Consider the following 20,042-nt stretch of genomic DNA (forward strand, 5'->3'; position numbering starts at 1 on the left):
TGGATTAAGGTACCCAAGCACAGGGTGTATTGAGGTTTCATGATGCAAAAAGTCTCATATTCTAGAATTACAAGTACAAGATGTTTGCATCTATAATAAGCTAATTATGCTACTTTTGCATCTTTTATGTTATGTATGTCACCACTGACCTGTGTGACAATGATTAGAAACTAAAAGGAGCTCCAGAATATCTGCTTTCTGTATATACATTTATAACAAACAGAGTTACTAGGTGTGTAGACTTAAAGGGAAGATATTGTACTTGGACATGAAGAATGGGCAGCCACTCAGGACAGGCCAGACTGGCAATCTGTGGATTCTGGCAAATGCCAGAGGGGCTGCTGTAACATGCCATAGTCAGTCACTATTTATTGGGCTGGTGGGGGCTGTTTGGGCCTCTGGGTACTTGAAATGCCAGGGCCTATTTTGAAACCCAGTCCGGGCCCAGACTGGCAATCTGTGGATTCAGGCAAATGCCAGAGGGGCTGCTGTAAGATCCCATAGACACTCACTATTTATTGGGCTGGTGGGGGCTGTTTGGGCCTCTGTGTACTTGAAATGCCAGGGCCTATTTTGAATCCCAGTCTGGACCTCTATGAAACCTTCACTACCCCAGCAAAAGAAAGGTGCAGTAACTGCCCACCCCTAGTGCTTACTCTTCTCTATTTCCTTGTGATCTGATAAAGGTCTGCGGATTGAAGACCCAGGGCCGCTGCTGGCCAAATGGGTGCCCTAAGCAGAAATTTACTTTTGTGCCACCTCCCCCAAATATTACGGAAGTAAAAATAAAATACTAAACAAAAACACCTACTATAGGGGCCCCACACACAGTGCCCCCAATTGCCCCCATAGACAATGCCCCCATAGTAAGTGCCCCCAATAGATTGATTGACAGTGTTGGGGGGTATGTAATAATATATATATATTTTTTTTTTTTGGAGCAGCTGGGATGGTGCCCCCCTGGGAGTTGGTGCCCTATGCAGACTGAGTACTCTGCTTATAGGGAGCGGCGGCCCTGTGAACACCACAGCACATACCTTATTACATGTTATCTCGTTTTTATACAAACAAAAACATTGCTTTCAGCCTATTTTATTTGGCTCCCAGGCATTCAATCCAAGTTTCACCCTTACTGACCTTCAGGCTGCCCCCAAAGCCACTCTAATATTCCAGCTCTACAAATTGGGATTCACCGCATTTCACTGATCCTCTGGGTCGGAATGGGCCACAGGGACACTGGGAAAAAACCCAGTGGGCCCTGACCCTAGTGGGCGCCGGCGGCCCAGACCCAATGCTTGTTGCCGCTCCCCTGGTCACAGGTATCCTCCCCTGAAACCAGGGACGGGCCAAGTCGACCGGGCACCCTAGGCAACCCAGTTGGCCACCTCGCCCCTGCACTTTCCTCATTCGCCCCCCCCCCCTCTTTGGCGCACATGCACAGTTGAACGCAAGGGGTCGGGGTTTGCTTTGTGAGGGGCACTGACTATGAGGGCGGGCAATTACTAAAGAGAGCGGACTAGTGGTAGGCAGCAGAGGCTCCTGCCTGGCGCCCCCCAATCGTTGCACCCGGCCCTGCCTGAAACGTTTCACTTCTGTGTGCTTAAGGGAGGATCTCAGGAGGGGGCCCCTGTGGGGGGAATGGGGGTTAGGGGGTGCAGCAGGGGACAGAGTGCGATGGGGACACGGCCAGCGGGAGCACCTAGGGGGGTGCAGGGCAACTAGAGTGGCAGTGCCAGTGGGCCCTCACCCCCCAGTCCAACCCTGCTGATCCCAATGGGGGCTATGCGCATAACTGGCTGAATGACAGATGTGCCATAAGAATAATCTAATTACAATATACAATACATACTGTATGAGTGCTGTATTTTTTCTTTATATAGTTCCACTTTTATATCCAGTATTGCACATTTCTAACCATGCATTAATACTAAAGTCATATGGAACAAAGCAACATTGAAAAAGTATAAATAAAATATATATAATTACATCAAAAGACCATGTGGCAAGTGTTAAGAGACTCAGGAGAAAGAAGGTCCCTACCCCATACAGCTCACAGTCTGTATTTGTAATGTATGGGCAGAAATAGGTAGAATAGGAATAAAGAAAGTGCATGGGGTGGTACATTTCAATCTGTAAGCTATAGAAAGGAAAGGGCAAATATCTAGAAGTATAGCTTAATTAAGCCATGCATTATTACATATTTCTGATGAAATAAAGAATAGCAGAAAATAACCTTGAATTCTATTCTATTTCAATCACTTCTAAGCCCTAAGTGCTAGCCAGCCCCCACTATACTTGTGACTGCACCTGGAGGAGAATGAGGAGCTGGGGCAGAGGTGTCAGAGATTAATTCTGATCTATTAACACCTCTATTCAGGTGCTGATTTCAGGGCCAGCAGCACTGTTATACCCACAACTCAGCGCTAGGTATCTCACAGGAGAGCACAAGGAGAAGTGGGATGTGAGAGACAGACGTTTGGTGTCGGAAAAGATCAGGGTGCAGAGGAGGGCATCAGAGAGGGAATACATTCGGGGAAGGAAGAGAGAAGGGTAACCTGCGAGGTATAAAACACTGGGCTACAGCAAGGTCATTCTGGGCATGTAGGAAGCTGAGAAATAAAGGCTAAGTACTACTGAGACTGGGCTGCACAAATGTTACATGACAGCGGAATTAGCAAAAACCATGTCTTTAATTGCAAAGGCAAAATGTCATTGGCGGGGAGAGGAGCTGCCAGATAGGGTTGGTAATTTAAAGAGCCAGAAACAAAAATAAGAGTATACATTTTAATACAACTCCAAGCACCTGTAAAGCACATGGGGCTTATTTATAAAGAACCGCAAAAGATCCTCTGCACTCACCCATTATCAATATGTAGAAATAGGACACATTCAGCTACCAAGAAATGCCGTCCCCCCCAGACCCTGCTGAATGCACAAAATGTGCAGAGGATCTTTTGCGGTTGTTTATATGTATTTTGTGGTCACAGCCTCATTGCACCCCCGCCTAATGGTTTACAATTTAGTGGTTGAGCACAACTTTCCCTTTTTTTGTGTGTTATTGTTTATACAGGAGCAGTGGCCAGCTCCGTGTTGTAGCCCCCACTCTTCCCAGCTACATTCAGGTGATCACAATGGAGCCAAGAAAAGGGCAACCATATGGGAGTTTTAACCTTAAAAGCAACAATGTTGCAGGTAAAACTTAGTCCCTTTGCTCAGTACTAATCTTAAATTACTTATATTGGTCAGTGTAGGACTGGCCAGAAGGGATGACTTTGACGTAGTTGGCCAGCTTGAAGTATATTGCAATGTATGGACAAACAATCCCTCTTTTGGGTCTGGTGGGGGGAGGGAAGGCATTTCTTAGTAGCTGAATGCACAGAATGTCTTAGTGTCCTATTTCTACATATTGATAATGGGTGAGTGCAGAGGATCTTTTGCGGTTGTTTATATGTATTTTGTGGTCACAACCTCATTGCACCCCCGCCTAATGGTTTACAATTTAGTGGTTGAGCACAACTTTCCCTTTTTTTTTTTGTGTTATTGCTTATTTATAAAGAACTGAAGCTGTAAAATAGAACCAATTCATGAACCCGTAACTTCCTGTTTGGGCAAAATAACATCTTAGTGCCGCCATTGGAGGACGAAGAGCTTCCGAGAAGCAATCATCGATACTGTCATTCCTGCCAATCGTCCGTTGAATTGCTATTAAGGTCACGGCATTCCAACGCCATGTTACTACTCCTTTACTACAACATCCCCATTGTTATTTGACAGCTTCAATGTCATTCCAACTGCTGGAAACACTTTGAAGCTTTGTAAATCGGCAGTGCCACCAGTGACCGAGACCAATGCAGTGCCTCAAGGCAGTAAAATCACTTAGAAGCTTCATAAGCAAGACTTTTAGTGATGCCTTCAGGAGCCCTAATATCATTTATAAACATAAACAGCTATCATAAATGCCATCCAATTCAGGACCAGAGGAAGACACTGTGCAAAGTGCAAAAGAATGGCTGGCATTTTTTGAACTCTGCACACTTTGACTTCCAAATGACTCCTAATGGCTTTAATAAAGAAGCCCAAAGTGCTCTTCACATCTGCAAATGTTGGTTACACCCCGCAGGATTGTCCCTGTTGTTTCAATGAACTGGCAGATTGTTGGCCCGCTGGCTACACACATTGCAAACCACATTGGCCAATAGATGCCCAGGTCTGTAGACATGGCAATTACCTAGCCAAGTAGACTAGACAGGGTAGAAAGTAATCTATTTAACCAGTGGTAATATACTTGGCCCAATACAACCATTGGCTGGGTTGATTTAACAAACTGTTCATTCAGAATCTGCATGATTCCTGGCAGGTTCTGATCATCCGTTTCTGCAAAAATTGGTAAGAATGGCAGAATTATACCCAGTTATCTAAATGTCTCTGCCAATAAATATTTTAATCTGCTGGATAATGGAATATAAGCTTTTAGGGGCAGATAAGAGATCACCACAGATAAAGTGTATTTATCAAATGGTGAACTTTAATTTTCACCCATTGATAAAAATGCTTTTAAAAATCCCATAAGTGAATAGAAATTGGGTGCATTTTTCAGTGGTAAGCTCTAAGCCAGGGGGCTCAAACTCAATTTACCTGGGGGCCGCAGGAGGCAAAGTCACGATAAGGCTGGGCCGCATAAGGGATTTCACAAAATCGCGCCCTTCAGTTTTAACAGCGGTATAGGGCGGGGCCTCGTAAGCCACGCCCGCTGCAAGTTTTTCCTCCGTATGTTTCCAGAGTTGTGGGAGTACAGTCCCTAGCTTTAGCGTGCCTATCCCGCTGTTAAAACTGAAGGGCGCGACGCTGGAAGCGCTGAGAATACACGTGTGCATGTTCCAAGCGAGGAGCCCGAGTTCACCAACACTGCGCCGCTCCTCCCCTTATAGTGAGTACGCTTTCTTTGGAGCTAATTGTGCACACAGAACGTTGGTGCGGGCCACAAAATATTGTACCGAGGGCCGCAAATGGCCCGCGGGCCGCGAGTTTGAGACCCCTGCTCTAAGCTCACATTTTAATAAATCAGCCCCTCGATGTTTATTTCAACTTCATGATGTTACTGGCCCTTTAATAGCATGGCCGGAGTAACAGGGCTGCTGCTTTATCTCACCATTCTGCCTTCTGCATCCTGTAGCAGGGTCAGTGTGAGTTAATAGGACACTGCAAGCTGATAGAGGGGTCCATGGATGCTGAGTGACGGGTCCATGTGCATTAATTGAAAGGTCAGTGTGAGATAATAAAAGGGTCAGTGCGAGTTAATGGCTAGAGCAATGCGAGCTGATAGAGGGGTCGATACGAGTTAATTAAACACACAAGCGTGAAGGAGGCAGCAGATTTTTTGTCCAATGATAAGTTCATTTATTAAAGAAAGGGAATAAAGAGTAATTCAAGGTACCAGCGTAATATATATATTTTTGACAGGGATGAGTTATTGGGAATGTGGCACAGAAGATGCACACAGGATAGGCATTTCATTAAATATACTGATAAAAAGATCACGCAGCCTGTTTAGTTTAGAGCAGAAAGGGCAACTAAAGCTCAATTGAATGTTTGCAAAGAAATTGTAGAAAATAAAGAAAACCTTACAGCAATGTCAACAGGGCACTCGCTACCTCTCTAAAAATGTAAAAGAACACCTTATTGTTCTCCCTCGCTCTTTATGAGAATTACATGAAACTTTGAGAGCATGCAATTGCCACACAATTCACTTTAAAACAGAGTAATATGCCCTATATCACCCTGCCATTGTCCTTAATCCCCTTGGATTCTATATTCTAATTTCTTTCACTGTGGAAGAAAACCCATGTACAAACTACCATACCTGGTCAAAACTGAACCCAGGACACCCCTAGAGCATGTCCTGGGTTCAATTCTGAGCAGGTATTGGGAAGTATATGTAGGTTGTCTTCCACAGTCCAAAAGCATACAGGCAGGTTAATTAGCTCCTGAATATTGACCTTGGTGTGCCTGTTAGAATGCCTGGGGAAATTAGATTTTAAGCTCCATTGGGGCAGACCTGAATAGCTGAAAGTACTGTGTATATTACTGTGTCATATGTTGACCCTGAATAAAATATGATGATAATAATAAAGCTCTAGGTTGGGTTCCAGGTGTAATATGGTTAGTGGATGTTGTTAGGCTAACTGTAAGGTTGGGTGATTGCAAAGGGCACAACTTACCTGCACACTGGGTCCTGCCTGCAGTTTGACCAGATTTCCATGCAGTTGGGTATCTCTGGGCGCTTGAAAGAGCAGTCTGGCACTGTAGTCTGTCGCCGTCGCTCTGCACAGGGCTGGTCCCGGCAAGGGCAGAAGAGAAGGGGATAGGAGAGATCTGCGGGAATGCGCTCAATAAAAGTCCTCAGGGCTCTGTGACACTTGCGTCGGCCACAGTTCTCGCCCTCTCCTACGGTGTTGCAGGTTGATATATAGGTGGAGCGGAGTCGCTTACATGCATCATTCACATTACAGAATTTGGCAGCATCCAGACAGGCATTATGTTTAGATGAGACAGGCTCAGAACCTGTGGAGCACAAAATGCCCTGCTTATTTTCATCTACAAGCACCCTGACATATTGCATTATAATAGAACCACTATTTCATCTACTACTGTCTGGCAGCACACCCAGCTACTGTATATGTGATTTATTATAAGCTGGCAGTAGGTCACCCTAGAATATAAACCTACAGAATCACTGCAATATGGGCTATTACATAAAATGAGGATAGAGAGCCCAGTAATAGCTCTGGCACCAGGGAAAGTGCTCTAAGTGGTCCCTCTACCCCCACCACCCATCTAGTTATCCATGGTCTTCTGCCCTCAGGAACATATAACTGGTCTACCTGACCCTGGGCTGGATTTTGAGGTAATAGGTTTGATGTTTCACTACTTACCAGAGTTGATTGACGCCAGGCGGAAGATGTCAGACAGACGGGAAGTGAGTGGCTCATATGGTGATGTTTCATAGAACTCATCTCCTAAAGGGGAAGATAAAAGTTGGCATCCACAGCACTAACGATATATGAAATGGCAATGGTGACAATTTTGGACCCACTGCCATCACCCAACATTTTCAAGCCTAAATAATATTCAGCCTTTTATGTACTATGTATAAATTATTAGTAATTGGGCCTAAATGAAATGTTTCTACTTCATGCCCAGGCAAAAATAAACACATGTACCAAGGATACTCTCACCGCCATGAGTTCTATACAATATTGATGTTATGCAAGCCAGCGATTGGAATTGTTCTAGAGTGAGGCATTGGATCATTGGAGCATTGGATGTTCTCATCACCATGAGTGCTATACAATATTGATGTTATGCAAGCCTGTGATTGGAATTGTTCTAGAGTGAGGCATTGGATCATTGGAGCATTAGATGCTCTCACCGCCATGAGTGCTATACAATATTGATGTTATGCAAGCCTGTGATTGGAATTGTTCTGGAGTGAGGCATTGGATCATTGGAGCATTGGATGCTCTCACCGCCATGAGTGCTATACAATATTGATGTTATGCAAGCTTGTGATTGGAATTGTTCTAGAGTGAGGCATTGGATCATTGGAGCATTGGATGCTCTCACCTTCTGTCAGACCAGCATGGATGCCCCAGTAGACTTGGAGACACAGTAACTCTCTTTTCATGCCTCTGCGGCAGCGACACAGATAGAGGGGGCTCTCCTGAAGCACCTCCATGGCATTCTTGCATTCCTGACTGGACAGCAGAGCATCGCGGTCTCTCCCAGCCAGACACTGGCGTAATGTTCTATACCTTGAGCTGCAGGACTGGTCTGCGGCACACAGCTCATTGGCATGGACACAGTCCGTATGTGATGGCCAGGAGACAGGAGGTGATAGAGAGAAAGAAAGGGCAGTCTGGGCTGGAAAAAACAAAGAAGTTATGGCGTCATTTGGGTTAAATCAGTCACCAACTGACTGTTGTATCTGTTAAAAAAAACTTAGAAACAACCCCTACAAACAAGACACAGTATAATAAATAAATAATGGGAGTCAACTGCACAAAAACTAATGCTTGGGTTTAGTCAATACTCTTGGGCACAAGTCTTACAGAATAAAGCTTTCAAAAGGCCAGAACCTAATACTTAGTGCAGGGATTTACAGTAATTATTTTGGGCCAAAAAGAAGCCAAAACAACGAAGGAAGGCTGAGATCAAGGAGGCACACAGCAATTAATTGGCAATAGCACCAGCAGTGAAAGCCAAAGACTTTGATCCTGTTACACGGAGATCTCATTGGAACCAATTATTTGGGGGTGATGTAAAAACTATACACAAAGGGGCCACAACTTAAGCCAATAACAGTATTATACTTTAATCCCGAGGCCTAGTGATGTCATTCCTCCATAGTCATTGGCAACTATTTTAGAAGAGATTGCCCACTGTTCCCCATACTGCTACGCTAGACCTCATTCCTATTCTATATTTGCATCTGCATAGTTTATTTGTAACTGTCCACGTGTAGATCAGTTGGATTTCAGAAGGACTCATCTCAAAGATTAGCACTGTATGCTTTAAAGTAGTAAATAAACCTGTATTTATTATAAGACCCAAAACTGGGCATATGGTAGATAGATGCATAGGCCAGTAACCAATTAACGTGTTTTTTGTTTCCGAACTTAAGGTCCCCATACACGGGCCGACTATAGCTGCCGATATCGGTCCCTTGGACAGATTCGGCAGCTAATCGGCCCGTGTATGGGGAGAGCAGAGCGGCCTGGCCGACCGATATCTGGCCTGAAATTGGCCAGATCTCGATCAGCCAGGTTAGAAAATCTGGTCGGATCGGGGACTGCATCGGCTCGTTGATGCGGTCCCCGAACCGACTGCCCCATAACCACTAATGTAATCCAATCGTTTGGCCCCAGGCCCAAACGATCGGATTATTTTTTTTTTAAGTTACTTGCTACCCGATATCGCCCACCTGTAGGTGGGGATATCGGGTGAAGATCCGCTCGCTTGGCGACATCGCCAAGCGAGCGGATCTTATAGTGTATGGGCACCTTTACTGGTCCTGGTGGTATTTAGGGAGATATTCTTCTACTTGGATTTTTAGACCAAAAAGGGAGATTGTTATGTTTAACTTATATCACAAGATTTGTCTCTTTTACTTTTTACACTTTGCGTCCATTTAGCTGCTTATTGGCTACTCCACCAATATGGGGGTCCTGAGCTCCTCTAGTCTCTATGGTGCCAATGCTATGGTGTTTTTATGCAGGTCGTGTAGGTTCTACATTACATAGCACTAAATATATGAAAAGAAATTGTGTAAATAAAATGCTATATTGCTATACAGCAAAAAAGTGATCCCCAACCAGTGGCTCGGGGGCAACATGTGACTCATCACCCCATTTGATGTTGCTCCCAGTGGCCTCACAAAATAGGAGCCCATTTATACATTTCTGGCTTGGAGGCAAGTTTTGGAAGCACAGAGACACAGTTTTACCCCAAGCAGAGCCTCCTGCAGGCCAGCAGTCCCCACGGGGCTACCAAATAGCCAATCACAGCCCTTATTTGACATTCCCAAAGAACTTTTTTCCATGCTTGTGTGGTTCACCAACACTTTTTACATCTGAGTTGAAAAGGTTGGGGATCCCTGCTATACAGGAATCTGGCCCTTGAGACTGTGCATTGTATCTGGCAGCACAACATCTTTATTACCCTCTCTGTTAAAGGACTTGCTTGGGAATGATTATCCTATTCTAAGCTCCATATGTAACACTTAAACAGAGAGAGCATCTCTTATTTGTTATGTAGCAACAACCCATGCCAACCAATCAGCAGCAAGCTTTGATCCATCTAGCACAGATAAAACAATGAATGTATTTGATAGGATGCTATGGAGTAACTGAGCAGGTACAACACTGTGTTTGTGTTGCTAATTAAGACTACTGAGAATTGCTTTCTAGGACATTTTTTTTAGGATTGAGAGTCCAAAGCAGGGGTTGGTCCTGAAATCCCCAAGATGGATGACAGAGTGACCTTCCCTGGTGTCTTGTTAAAGGGAAGATTGAAAGGAAAGTGTGAAACTCTGACATTTTTCTGTCTAATTTTGCTCCTACGTGGCACCTTACATCAATCTGCACTTGCGAAAGGTGACAGACTTGGCACAAAGCAGCTAGGGAACAATTTCTTCACACGCTGCCCACATTCGCAGCCAAATCGGGCATATCTGACACTTGAATTCATCTCGCCAACTGCTTCCTATGATGACTCCAGCCGCTACTAAAGTCATTTCTCGCTTATTACAGATAAAGAAGTTCACAAGCTCACCTCAAGGGCCCTTCCTTTATGACAGGGCCAGAGGCAATACTGAGAGAAAAATCTTATGCAAACTACTGACATCCATCTATTGTTCCGCTATACCTTCCAGGATCATCTAAAAGCTAAAGGCTTTCAAATAATACTGGGTAATGAAGATCAGCAACATGGCATACAGCATAAGTGAAATAATGGGCGAGGGGTATCAGGCCATGGTGAGGCTGAGACTCAGGAAAAATGCTATTTTTGCTCATTTTTGCTCTGACCTAAAATTAGCACCAGTAGTTGGTTTCCATTGCCATTTTTTCATATTCTCTTTTTCTGTCCATTGCTATTTGTTTTGACCAATCCACTCCTACCCTAGTTTCTTCTTCAGCCCTCCACCTAGTCTGAGCCCCACGGAAGTGGCTTTTGCGCTATAGTCACTGTGGGGACTGAATTTAATTTGGTTACTTTGTTAACCCAGCACTTAGAGAAACTGCTTTATCAGTTATCCTGGGAAGAGGGTGAGGGTGAATGCCGCAGCAACAAGGAGGGGGCAGATGGAAACATGTGACATGGAGGGAAATCTGTATCAGTAAAGGGAAATCTGGGGTGCAGGTAAGGAGAAAGGCCACTGGAATTGGGGTACGATGAGGTGGAGTGATCACAAAAAGGAGGACAGGAGATATAACAAAGAGAGGGAAGAGAGCTTGAGTAGGAATAAAGGACAATATGAAAGTGTGTAAAGGACTTAATAAGAAAGAGCTAGATGATGGGGAGTTAATATGGTATTTGTTTGGGCACCTTTAGCTTATATCAAGTCTACAGATATACAAAGTCATTGCACTGTCCCCTGTTATTATTTTAGGAGAACACAGGGCAGCCAATACACATTACACTTCCCCCACCAGCACTACCACCAACATCACCACCAACTTACTTTTTTTTAGTCTGGACCCCTCCATGGGAACTTATGTTATAATGGATAAAATAGTTGGGGGTAGTGGTATCACAGCAACGTTAGGAAGTGCCATAGCATTGAGTCGAGGTTCTGCCAGGAAGGGAGGTGGGATGATGTAGCAGCATGGAACTGAGAGCATTGATAGGCAGTGTTGTTAGCTGAAGACTGGGGGTACCTTGTTAATAAGGGTAATTTTCATTTACGTCATATTAGTCTGTAAATTTAAAATTAAGAAATATAATTATCTGGTTATGTCCATCTCTTTATCTCAAATGAAGGCCCAGTATGAGGGTCAGTGAGATTCAGCATGAACATTTATTTTAGTGGTGTAACTAGATGTTACTTGGCCCCACAGCAAATTCAATTTGGGGCCCCTAAAGCTGACCTGTCCTACCAAGATATATTGAAATTGCTTTATAATTAGGGCCTTACTGGCCCCCTACACACCTGGGACCCTCTGCAGGGTCTGATTCCTCTATAGTTACCCCAGATTTATTTGCTGTTCTATGAATAGCTGGAACTATGGCTAAATGGCTGATACACCAATGCTTTCCTATATCTGCAACATAATTATAGACCTCCAAGGGGAGCTTGAACTAAAACAATAAGACAACCACTGACAGCATTGTTTTGTGACCCCCCCCCCCCCATAATTTTGGTGATAAAGGACTGGTACATGGATCTCCAGCTAGAGACGGGTTAGTGCAGTTCTATTGCCAGGCGGGAAGAAGCACTAATCTGTGAGATGGATAGTAGAAAGATGATCTAAAGATTTTCTTTACAGTTCATCTTCGCAAAGATTAATGTTTTCCCAGTCCTTGCCTTGGCAGCCTGTTTCCGCCCTTTGCTCTGCGCCTCCATGCCGAGCGCTGCTCAGTGAGCCCTCCTTTCTGCTGAGCAGAACTCTGAGCAGAATCTTTCCCATGGAGCGTACCTTCTCTAAATTAGTACTTTCGCCGAGCCTGGCCGCTGCGCTTTGCACTGGTTCCTAATGAAATCCTGTGGGGGCTCAGAGCTCTGATGGAGAGAATGGGCACATCGTGGGGACAGATATGGGACAACATGGCAGAAAAAGAAGGGGGGAAGAATGGGACATTAAAGGTGACCTTCAGAGATAACTTCAGAAAGTGCCATCCACTAGACTACATTGAGGAGTTAGTGTCTCGGGAATCTCTGCACATGGGAATAAGGAAACCTTTTGTCTGCATAAATAAATCCTCCGGAATTGTATTGCTGTGATTTTCTGCAGAGTGAGAAATACATTCTGCCTCCGACAGCTAGGCGAGTTAAATGCTGCATGCACGCACATGGACACGGACCATTCTCCACATGCAAACGCAGTTATTCTACACATCAGGAACATTTATCTCCTTGAATTTACAAGGAAAAGAGTCTGGCGTTCTTCCCATTTTTCAGCTTGGTCGCTGGTTTTTGCAAGTGTATGCTAACTTGCTCTAATGGGTTGACAAATAGTAGTATTTACAGAATAATTTACGATTTTGAGGCGTGGTGCAAAGAGCGTAAAATGGAGACAAAGCCGGCCGCTTTTTGTACTTTGTGCCTTGCCCTATTCTGATTTCCTTATTGCACCATAAGGTGCCTGCTGTGCCCTGTTGGCTGTGCTGCATATAGAAAGGGTGGGAGTATCCCCTGGAATGCCCCTGGCATGACAGCAATGAGCTTTGTGTTCAGCAGGGTTGGACTGGCCGGCTGGGATACCAGGAAAAATCTCGGTGGGCCCTGCCACCTGCCCACAAGCTAACCACCAAAAAAAAAAATTAAAGCAAAATGTAAAGTAAAAATGGCTGTGCGTTCTACTGTGGAACAAAAGGGGAGTGGAATAGGCAAGGGTGGAGTGGCGGTGGCTGAATGGTGGGCCCTTGAGTTGGGTACCCAGTGTTACCCCCAGTTTGAATCCAGTATTCCGTAGTACCAGTAATGCATGGCGCTTTAAGATCCACGAGAATGAGGTCCATAGAGATCCTGCAGTTGTGCTTAGTCCATAGAAAATGGACCCTAATATGCATAGCGGGTACCAGTTAAACTTGATATCAATGTTCTCACATTGACTGCTGATTATGACACATTGGTATTTGTATATGACAATTTCATATTTCTCTACTGTAGGTGGAACTAAGTGCCAAAAATGAGCCAGCTTTACCCACAACCAGGGGTAGGGGGCCTAGAGCGTAACTAGAGGGGGACAAATTGGGAAGGAAAAATTGCAGAATCCTAGTGCTTCCTAGGCTCTGTACAGGTAAAGGTAAATCAGGACAATTCCTGCCAACAAGTTTCCTTTAGAAACAGAGCAAATACAGTGTACAGCAGTGATCCCCAACCAGTGGCTCGTGAACAACATGTTGTTCTCCAACCCCTTGGATGTTGCTCCCAGTGGCTTCAAAGTAGGTGCTCATTTTTTAATTTCTGGCTTGGGGGCAAGTTTTGGGTGCATAAAACCCAGTGTAAAGCCAAACAGAGTCTCCTGTAGGCTGCCAGTCCACACAGGGGCTACCAAATAGTCAATTATAGCTCTTATTGGCGCCCCCAGGAACTTTTTCCATGCTTGTGTTGCTCCCCAACACTTTTTCCATTTGAATGTGGCTCATGAGTTAGAAAGGTTGGGGATCCCTCGATCGGGCAGATTTGATTTTTCTGTTGGATTGGGGACTGCATCGGCTCATTGATGCGGTCCCAGAACCGACAGCGTCTATACCCACCGTTTTAATTTGATTTGAATGAATTAGCCTGATAACACCCACCCGTAGGTGGACATATTGGGAGAAGATCTGCTCGCTTGCCGACCTTGTCAAGTAAGTGGATCTTACCATGTATGGCCAGAGTAAGGCTAAATGCATAAGTATCAGTATCGAAGGGTTTTGGTACAAGGTTTAATTCTCCTTTACACCCTTGCACCAATATTGCAGCTCCCTATGGATCCCATCCAGTCTGTGTCTAATCCTCACCGACCACAGCTTTATCCTCACACAAGGAAAGAGGTTCTGCAGTTCCCTGCCTGTTCTGCCAGGTCATTGAGGGTGGCATTCTACAGTGCAAACTGCCGAGTGGCCCTGATTGTGCCAAAAAGTAAGAAGCCATATGAAGCATTATTAGCATGAAAGGAAACTTTTAAAGGCAGTTTTTATTCTGATATCAGAGGTGGCAAATATTTGTTCTTGGCACCATGTTCAGCTGCCACTGACCCTTGTCTCTTGCACTTGGCAGAGCTACATATAGAAGGTGTGGGAAGTGGATATGTTCTCAAACACCCCTTCATTGCCAATTCTATTTGGTTCTCTTTCTGGTCTATCTCCCTTCCCCCATACACATATAGTTTCTGGTCTGATTATCACTCCATACTAATGGCCATTTACTGGCAGATTTAAGCTACCGATTTGCGTTCTTCAGACCAATTCTGCAGCTTATTTGCCTGTGTTTAGGGACCCATATCTGACCAAAAACCTTGCTTAATTTTCCCATCAGAGAGAGGAGGATATTTATGAGCCCTCAGTCCTATTCCCTTCGTTGTAATGGGATTGTTTGTCCCAGTGGGCAATCACATTAGCACACTATTGCCCACCCAAGGGGAAGGGGGAAAGATCTGCTCATTTGGTGACCAAGCCAGTCTTATAGGGTATGGCCACCTTAACTTTTAGACTGGAGAGATTTAGAATGAAAAAGTTCAAGCTCTCATAACCACAAAAACATAAAGGCTGACAGTAAATTGACTAAAAAAGCTATATATTATGCCGATCTTCTCCTTGAAATAAATCTCAGCGCATTCGTGTCCATGTCCAGCTACAAAAGCACCCAACCCACAGAACAAATGATGGCTCCCTCCCTGGGCCGGGGGTTCCATAACCTGACCGCCCTAACATAGAAGTCCCTTCTTAAATTCTTGTCTTGTATCTGGCTGTGTGTAAAGTTGATTAGATAGAATGTAATATTGATCTTGTATTTATTTCTACAGGTTCATCTTGTCACATCAAAGGTTCTTCTCCATTGTGCACCAAATCCAACTTCCATAATGTTTCTTTCTATAGCTTAATCCCCCTATTACCTTAATGAATGTCACCCCTCCCTGCACCCTTTTACATTTCCCTTAATCTTTTTAATTGGGTCCTGAAACTCAATTCTACATTCGCATTACTTGTAGGCAGGCTTCTCATTATACATAATCATACAATCTGTTGTCATTTCTGTGCATCGTAGGACTGGATCAGCACGTCTCTGTCTATTACTAAGTGCGTTGTCTCCTGCTATCTAGAATGATACCTACATGATTTTCCATCTCTTATCCAATTAATTAATAAGAAGCTTGCATGTCACTGCAGTCTAATTACATAGCCTTACCTTTAATTAAATTGAGCTACGTTTGCCATTTCCCTGTTCAGCCTGCAATAATGTTTCTATAACAACCAAAAGTCCGACTTTGCCCATTTTAATGTTACGGGGCAGCAGATATGGACATTAAGCTTTCTAAACCGTCCTTTTAATTTCATTAGAAATTCAATTAGAAATTCATACTCAGCCCTCCATATACATTTCAGCGCATCCCAAATATGTTCCCTTTGTAACAACTTTCTAATCTCAACCAGTTCCTGCCATTAAGTGTCCCACCAACTATTTGCAGATCTGCCATTGATAATTTACTGATTTTAAATATCCTTTTGCAAAGAAGTATTCATCCTTTCAAACATAAGTTAGGTTCTATTGTTCAGTAGGACAGGAAAGATGGAAACGAGCAGAGCAGCATCTAGAGGCGCTTACTGCCAGGCTCTGACTGGCCCACTGGTGTACCAGCAGCAGGCTAGGGGAATGTATTCTTCAATACTTAACTACTCTGGCCCCGGTATCCGTAGGGAGCAGTGGTCCCTTAGCTGGATGGGGCAGGGTGAGGCCGGAGTGGTGGGCCCTTTGATCGTGTTTTGTGGTGTCCCCTGCCTCCCCCAGTCTGACACTGCTTCCTGCATCTGGAACTTGAGCTTTTGCCATGCTGTCCAGTGACCTCCAGGATACAACAACAGGGGGACATTCCTTGTACTTCAATTTAAAACTGCTAACATCATGAAAACAAAATAGACAACAAAAAAAATCTCATGGAACAATTTCCATATGGACAGGGTTATCAGTCTCACCCAAGCTGCTACCTGACCTATATTCTCACACCATCCTGCTTTTTACTGGTGTTTTTTTTAAACCCAAGAGTTCAGAGATGAGTAGGACAGACACCTATTTTCTAACAAGGGTCCAAAGAGGGGCTGGGGTGGATAATGTTGGGTAGGGCTATGGTGTGCCAGGATAGTTTTGTCTAGGTTTCAGACTCCTGAAACCTGCACAGGCAACATTAAGGGTAAGAACCCACAGAGCGATTCAGTCGGCCACGATAGATCTTTGCTATAGCGGTGACAAGCCATTCCAAAAAGGCTTTCCAGCGGAAACAATAGGAGTCGCGGTGGAAAGAACTTCACATTGCTTCATTTTTACAAAGTCGCAAAGTTGCCTGCAGGAGGAAACTTCGTGCAACTTCAGATTACTGAAGTGATGAAAAGGACTTTCCACAGGTGACCTCTATTGTTGCCAGTGGAAAGCCATTTCAGATTGGTTTGTCGCCTGCCATAGGATAGATCTACCACAGACGAATGAACCACTTCATGGGTTCTTACCTTAAACTGGACGGCCAATGTAAGGGTGAAGACACACTGAGCTACTTAGTAGAAGCGTGTGGCTTTTAAATGCCAGAAAATTCCCTGCCATAGACAATACTGAGAATTGCCTCTGCTAAAACACACGTAGAGACAATTATCAGTAAATGATCAGCATTGTCTATCTTTGTAGCTGTGACAAGTAGCTGCTACTAGTAGCTCTGTGTGTCTTCACCCTAAAAACTGGTCTGTTCAGTTCAAAAGCAGACAGGTGGCCACCCTAGAGCCAGGCCCAATAATATTGCCACCGAAGTCAATACTACTTGGCCAGGGATTCATTAAGAGATATGGAAACCTTGGCCAGGTAAGTGAAAAAACAACTGGCCAGTACTACACAAAAATGATTTCTGTGACTACTTGCAGTCACTCTTGTCATCCCCATTCCTATTGATAGTGGGAATATCTCTGGGCTGTGTGTTGGCACAGTTTCTCAGGGGACTGTGTGCCTTCTTCACGGCTCTGCATATAATAAAATAATCTACAGACCACCAATATCTCTTGTCTCTAATGAAACCCATATGCCTTCCCTTCAAATCCATTATCTTGAACCAGGCTTAAGATGTCGCTGATCTCTTCAAAGCCGACTATGACAGCTGACATGAAAAGCGATTGTTCTTCCCAGGCTTGACATGATCCTGTGCTGCCTGTCCATAGCATTAGCCCTAGTATCTGCTTATCTGTCTGTGCGGGGATCCCTCCTATCTGATGCCTTTCCAGCACTATCTGATATCCTGCTTTCATAGACAAATCATTTACTAAGATTAGTTGCATAACCATGAATCCATGGGTTATTTCTGTAATGGATTACGTATACCAATTGCGGTTTAAAAAAAAAATAGCTGAAATCAAGGAAGCAAAGAGTCCCTTTAAAGTGTAACAAGTTTTTTTTTTCCAAAGCCATTATCATTTATGAACCATATTTTTTTTTATGCCCCACTTTAAGGGGGTGAGGAGGCAGCACTAAACTCCAAGTTCCTTTATGTATCAGGCAGTGACATTTTCTCAGCAAAATCCTTTAGTAAAAGCATAAAAGCACATGTTAAAGTGCTCAGTAAGTATTCAAATCTCCAGTTAAATGGCTCCTTGCTGAGAAAGCGCCACGCTGCTGGCCTCAAATAGGCTAACACGTCCCACGGAATTGTAGCTTTAGATATATTCATATATAGCAGCTTGGGCAGGATCCATCTGTAAATGCACTGTACTTATACCAACACATATATTTACCATCCAACAAATCACTATTGTATCTTATGTGACAAATACAATCTGGCCGTGCAGCTGTAGTTCTACAGGTTCTAGATACAAAGTACAGGAATGGGCCACTTATATATATTAGAGTGACAATAACCAGACATAGCCCAGACTTCACATTATACTTTACATCCTACTCTGCAGCCTACTCCACCACCGTATCACTCAACATACTCCCACTTACTCCTGTGCTATGGTACAAGCCTCATTTTCACTATTCTGTATTCCACCACAGTTTTCTTCCAAACTTAAAGGAACAGTAACACCATTGGTGTTTACATTTATAGTTTATACATTTTCACTTTTTGATGTTACTGTTCCTTTAAAGAAGAACTAAAGGTGGCCATGCACTGGGCAGTGTATGGAGCCCACAGATGGGCCAGTCTGACTGAAAATCAGGCAGAAATCTATCAGGCAAGTTTGATTTTCCCATACGTTGAAGACTGTACCGGCATGTTGGTGTGCCCCTTCATATAATGAAGATCAGCCCAATTTAGCCCAGCATGTGGGTGACCAAACCTGGCCCAGATCTGCTCATTTGGCAGCTTTGGAGATCTTGCAGTGTACGGCCTGCTTAAAGCCAAAAATGGATTTAACTAAGCACGCTGTACTTTATAGCTTAAACTTACTGTACAGCAGAGAGGCTCAGCAGCCCATCTTGGATCTTGTTAGGCCATCCTTTGAGTGTCAGTGGCTCTACACATGCTCAGTGAGCTCTGGGCTGTCGTCGGAAATTATCAAGCAGAAAATGAGGTTCTATAGATTGATGCTACAGGGCTGATTATTACATTCTGCACAGTTCTGAGCTGTCGTTTTATGTTAATCTAAATGAATTACTAATTGACCCTTATGTTTTATATATATACTGTATACAGTATATAGTGAGTGGGCCCCTAAGCTCAGGTAAGTGCCAGCAGAACAGAGTATGTGCAGGGAATCAGCAGAAAAGAAGATGGGGGGCTACTGGGGCAACTTTGGGGGCACAGATCTTCCCTGCTAAAGGCCTGTGGGTGCCTTGGGCTGGTACAGAAGCCCAAAACATAATATACATTTCTAGTCTAGCTCTCTGTCGAGCTTAAATTTAGCTTTCAGGCACTTTCTCTAATCCTGCTGTGGGGCTTCAGCTTAACACCATCTATTAGATCTGTGAGCTAGGGGCTCACAGGGCTTATTCTCCACCTGCATTTTTCATCCGGAGGTGAAGCGCCTATGCAGCCTGTCATTTGGTTTAATGGAATCTGACTGTCATTTAGCGGATTCCATTTAACTAAATGACAGGCTACATGGGTGCTTCTCTGCCATTATTTTTCACCCCCCCCCCCCGCCATGTCATAGGCCTGAAATGCCTATATGTTTTCCACTGTAAGCTCTTCTCTATATGCATCCCTCTCTATGCATCCCCTTCTAATGTCCTCCCTATTGGTGCTGTTCTATCTGCAATGTTTAGCCGTATCTATTATTCACTGTTTATACACGCTTGTGCTTATCTTGCTCACCGTACTCTCATTAAGTCTGCAAAGTGCTGGGTTCATATAGAATGTGGCGTGTTCTGAAAATGCAGGGATAATAACTTGATTACAGCGATTTTCAAGGGAAACCTATTCATTGAAATAAATGGTGTTCTGAGCTGAAAAAACCCAGAGGTTGCGTTTTCAGCATCTATAATTGGACTGTTCCATTTGGACATTGTTTTCATATACAAAAAATTGGTGCACACACAGCCTACATGGGCAGTCTTCATACAGACACACACATCCAGATCCGGTTAGAAATTCTTTATACACATATACACAGATGTAGCAATTATAAAATATCATTTTACATTATCT

At 44.0% G+C, this 20,042-nt stretch overlaps 1 protein-coding gene across 1 annotated transcript in view; it reads right to left on the reverse strand.

Moving 5' to 3' along the window:
- gfra2 (GDNF family receptor alpha 2) overlaps positions 1 to 20,042 on the reverse strand; it is a 36,253-nt gene that overhangs the window by 7,028 nt on the left and 9,183 nt on the right. The window contains exons 2-4 of the mRNA NM_001113052.1: positions 7,624 to 7,920; positions 6,933 to 7,016; positions 6,219 to 6,561 (exon numbers count right to left, since the gene is read on the reverse strand). Coding sequence (NP_001106523.1) covers positions 6,219 to 6,561; positions 6,933 to 7,016; positions 7,624 to 7,920 — 724 coding nt within the window. The remainder of the gene's footprint in view (positions 1 to 6,218; positions 6,562 to 6,932; positions 7,017 to 7,623; positions 7,921 to 20,042) is intronic.

This window comes from Xenopus tropicalis, chromosome 3 (genome assembly GCF_000004195.4).
Source record: "Xenopus tropicalis strain Nigerian chromosome 3, UCB_Xtro_10.0, whole genome shotgun sequence".
Classification (NCBI taxonomy): Eukaryota; Metazoa; Chordata; class Amphibia; order Anura; family Pipidae; genus Xenopus; species Xenopus tropicalis.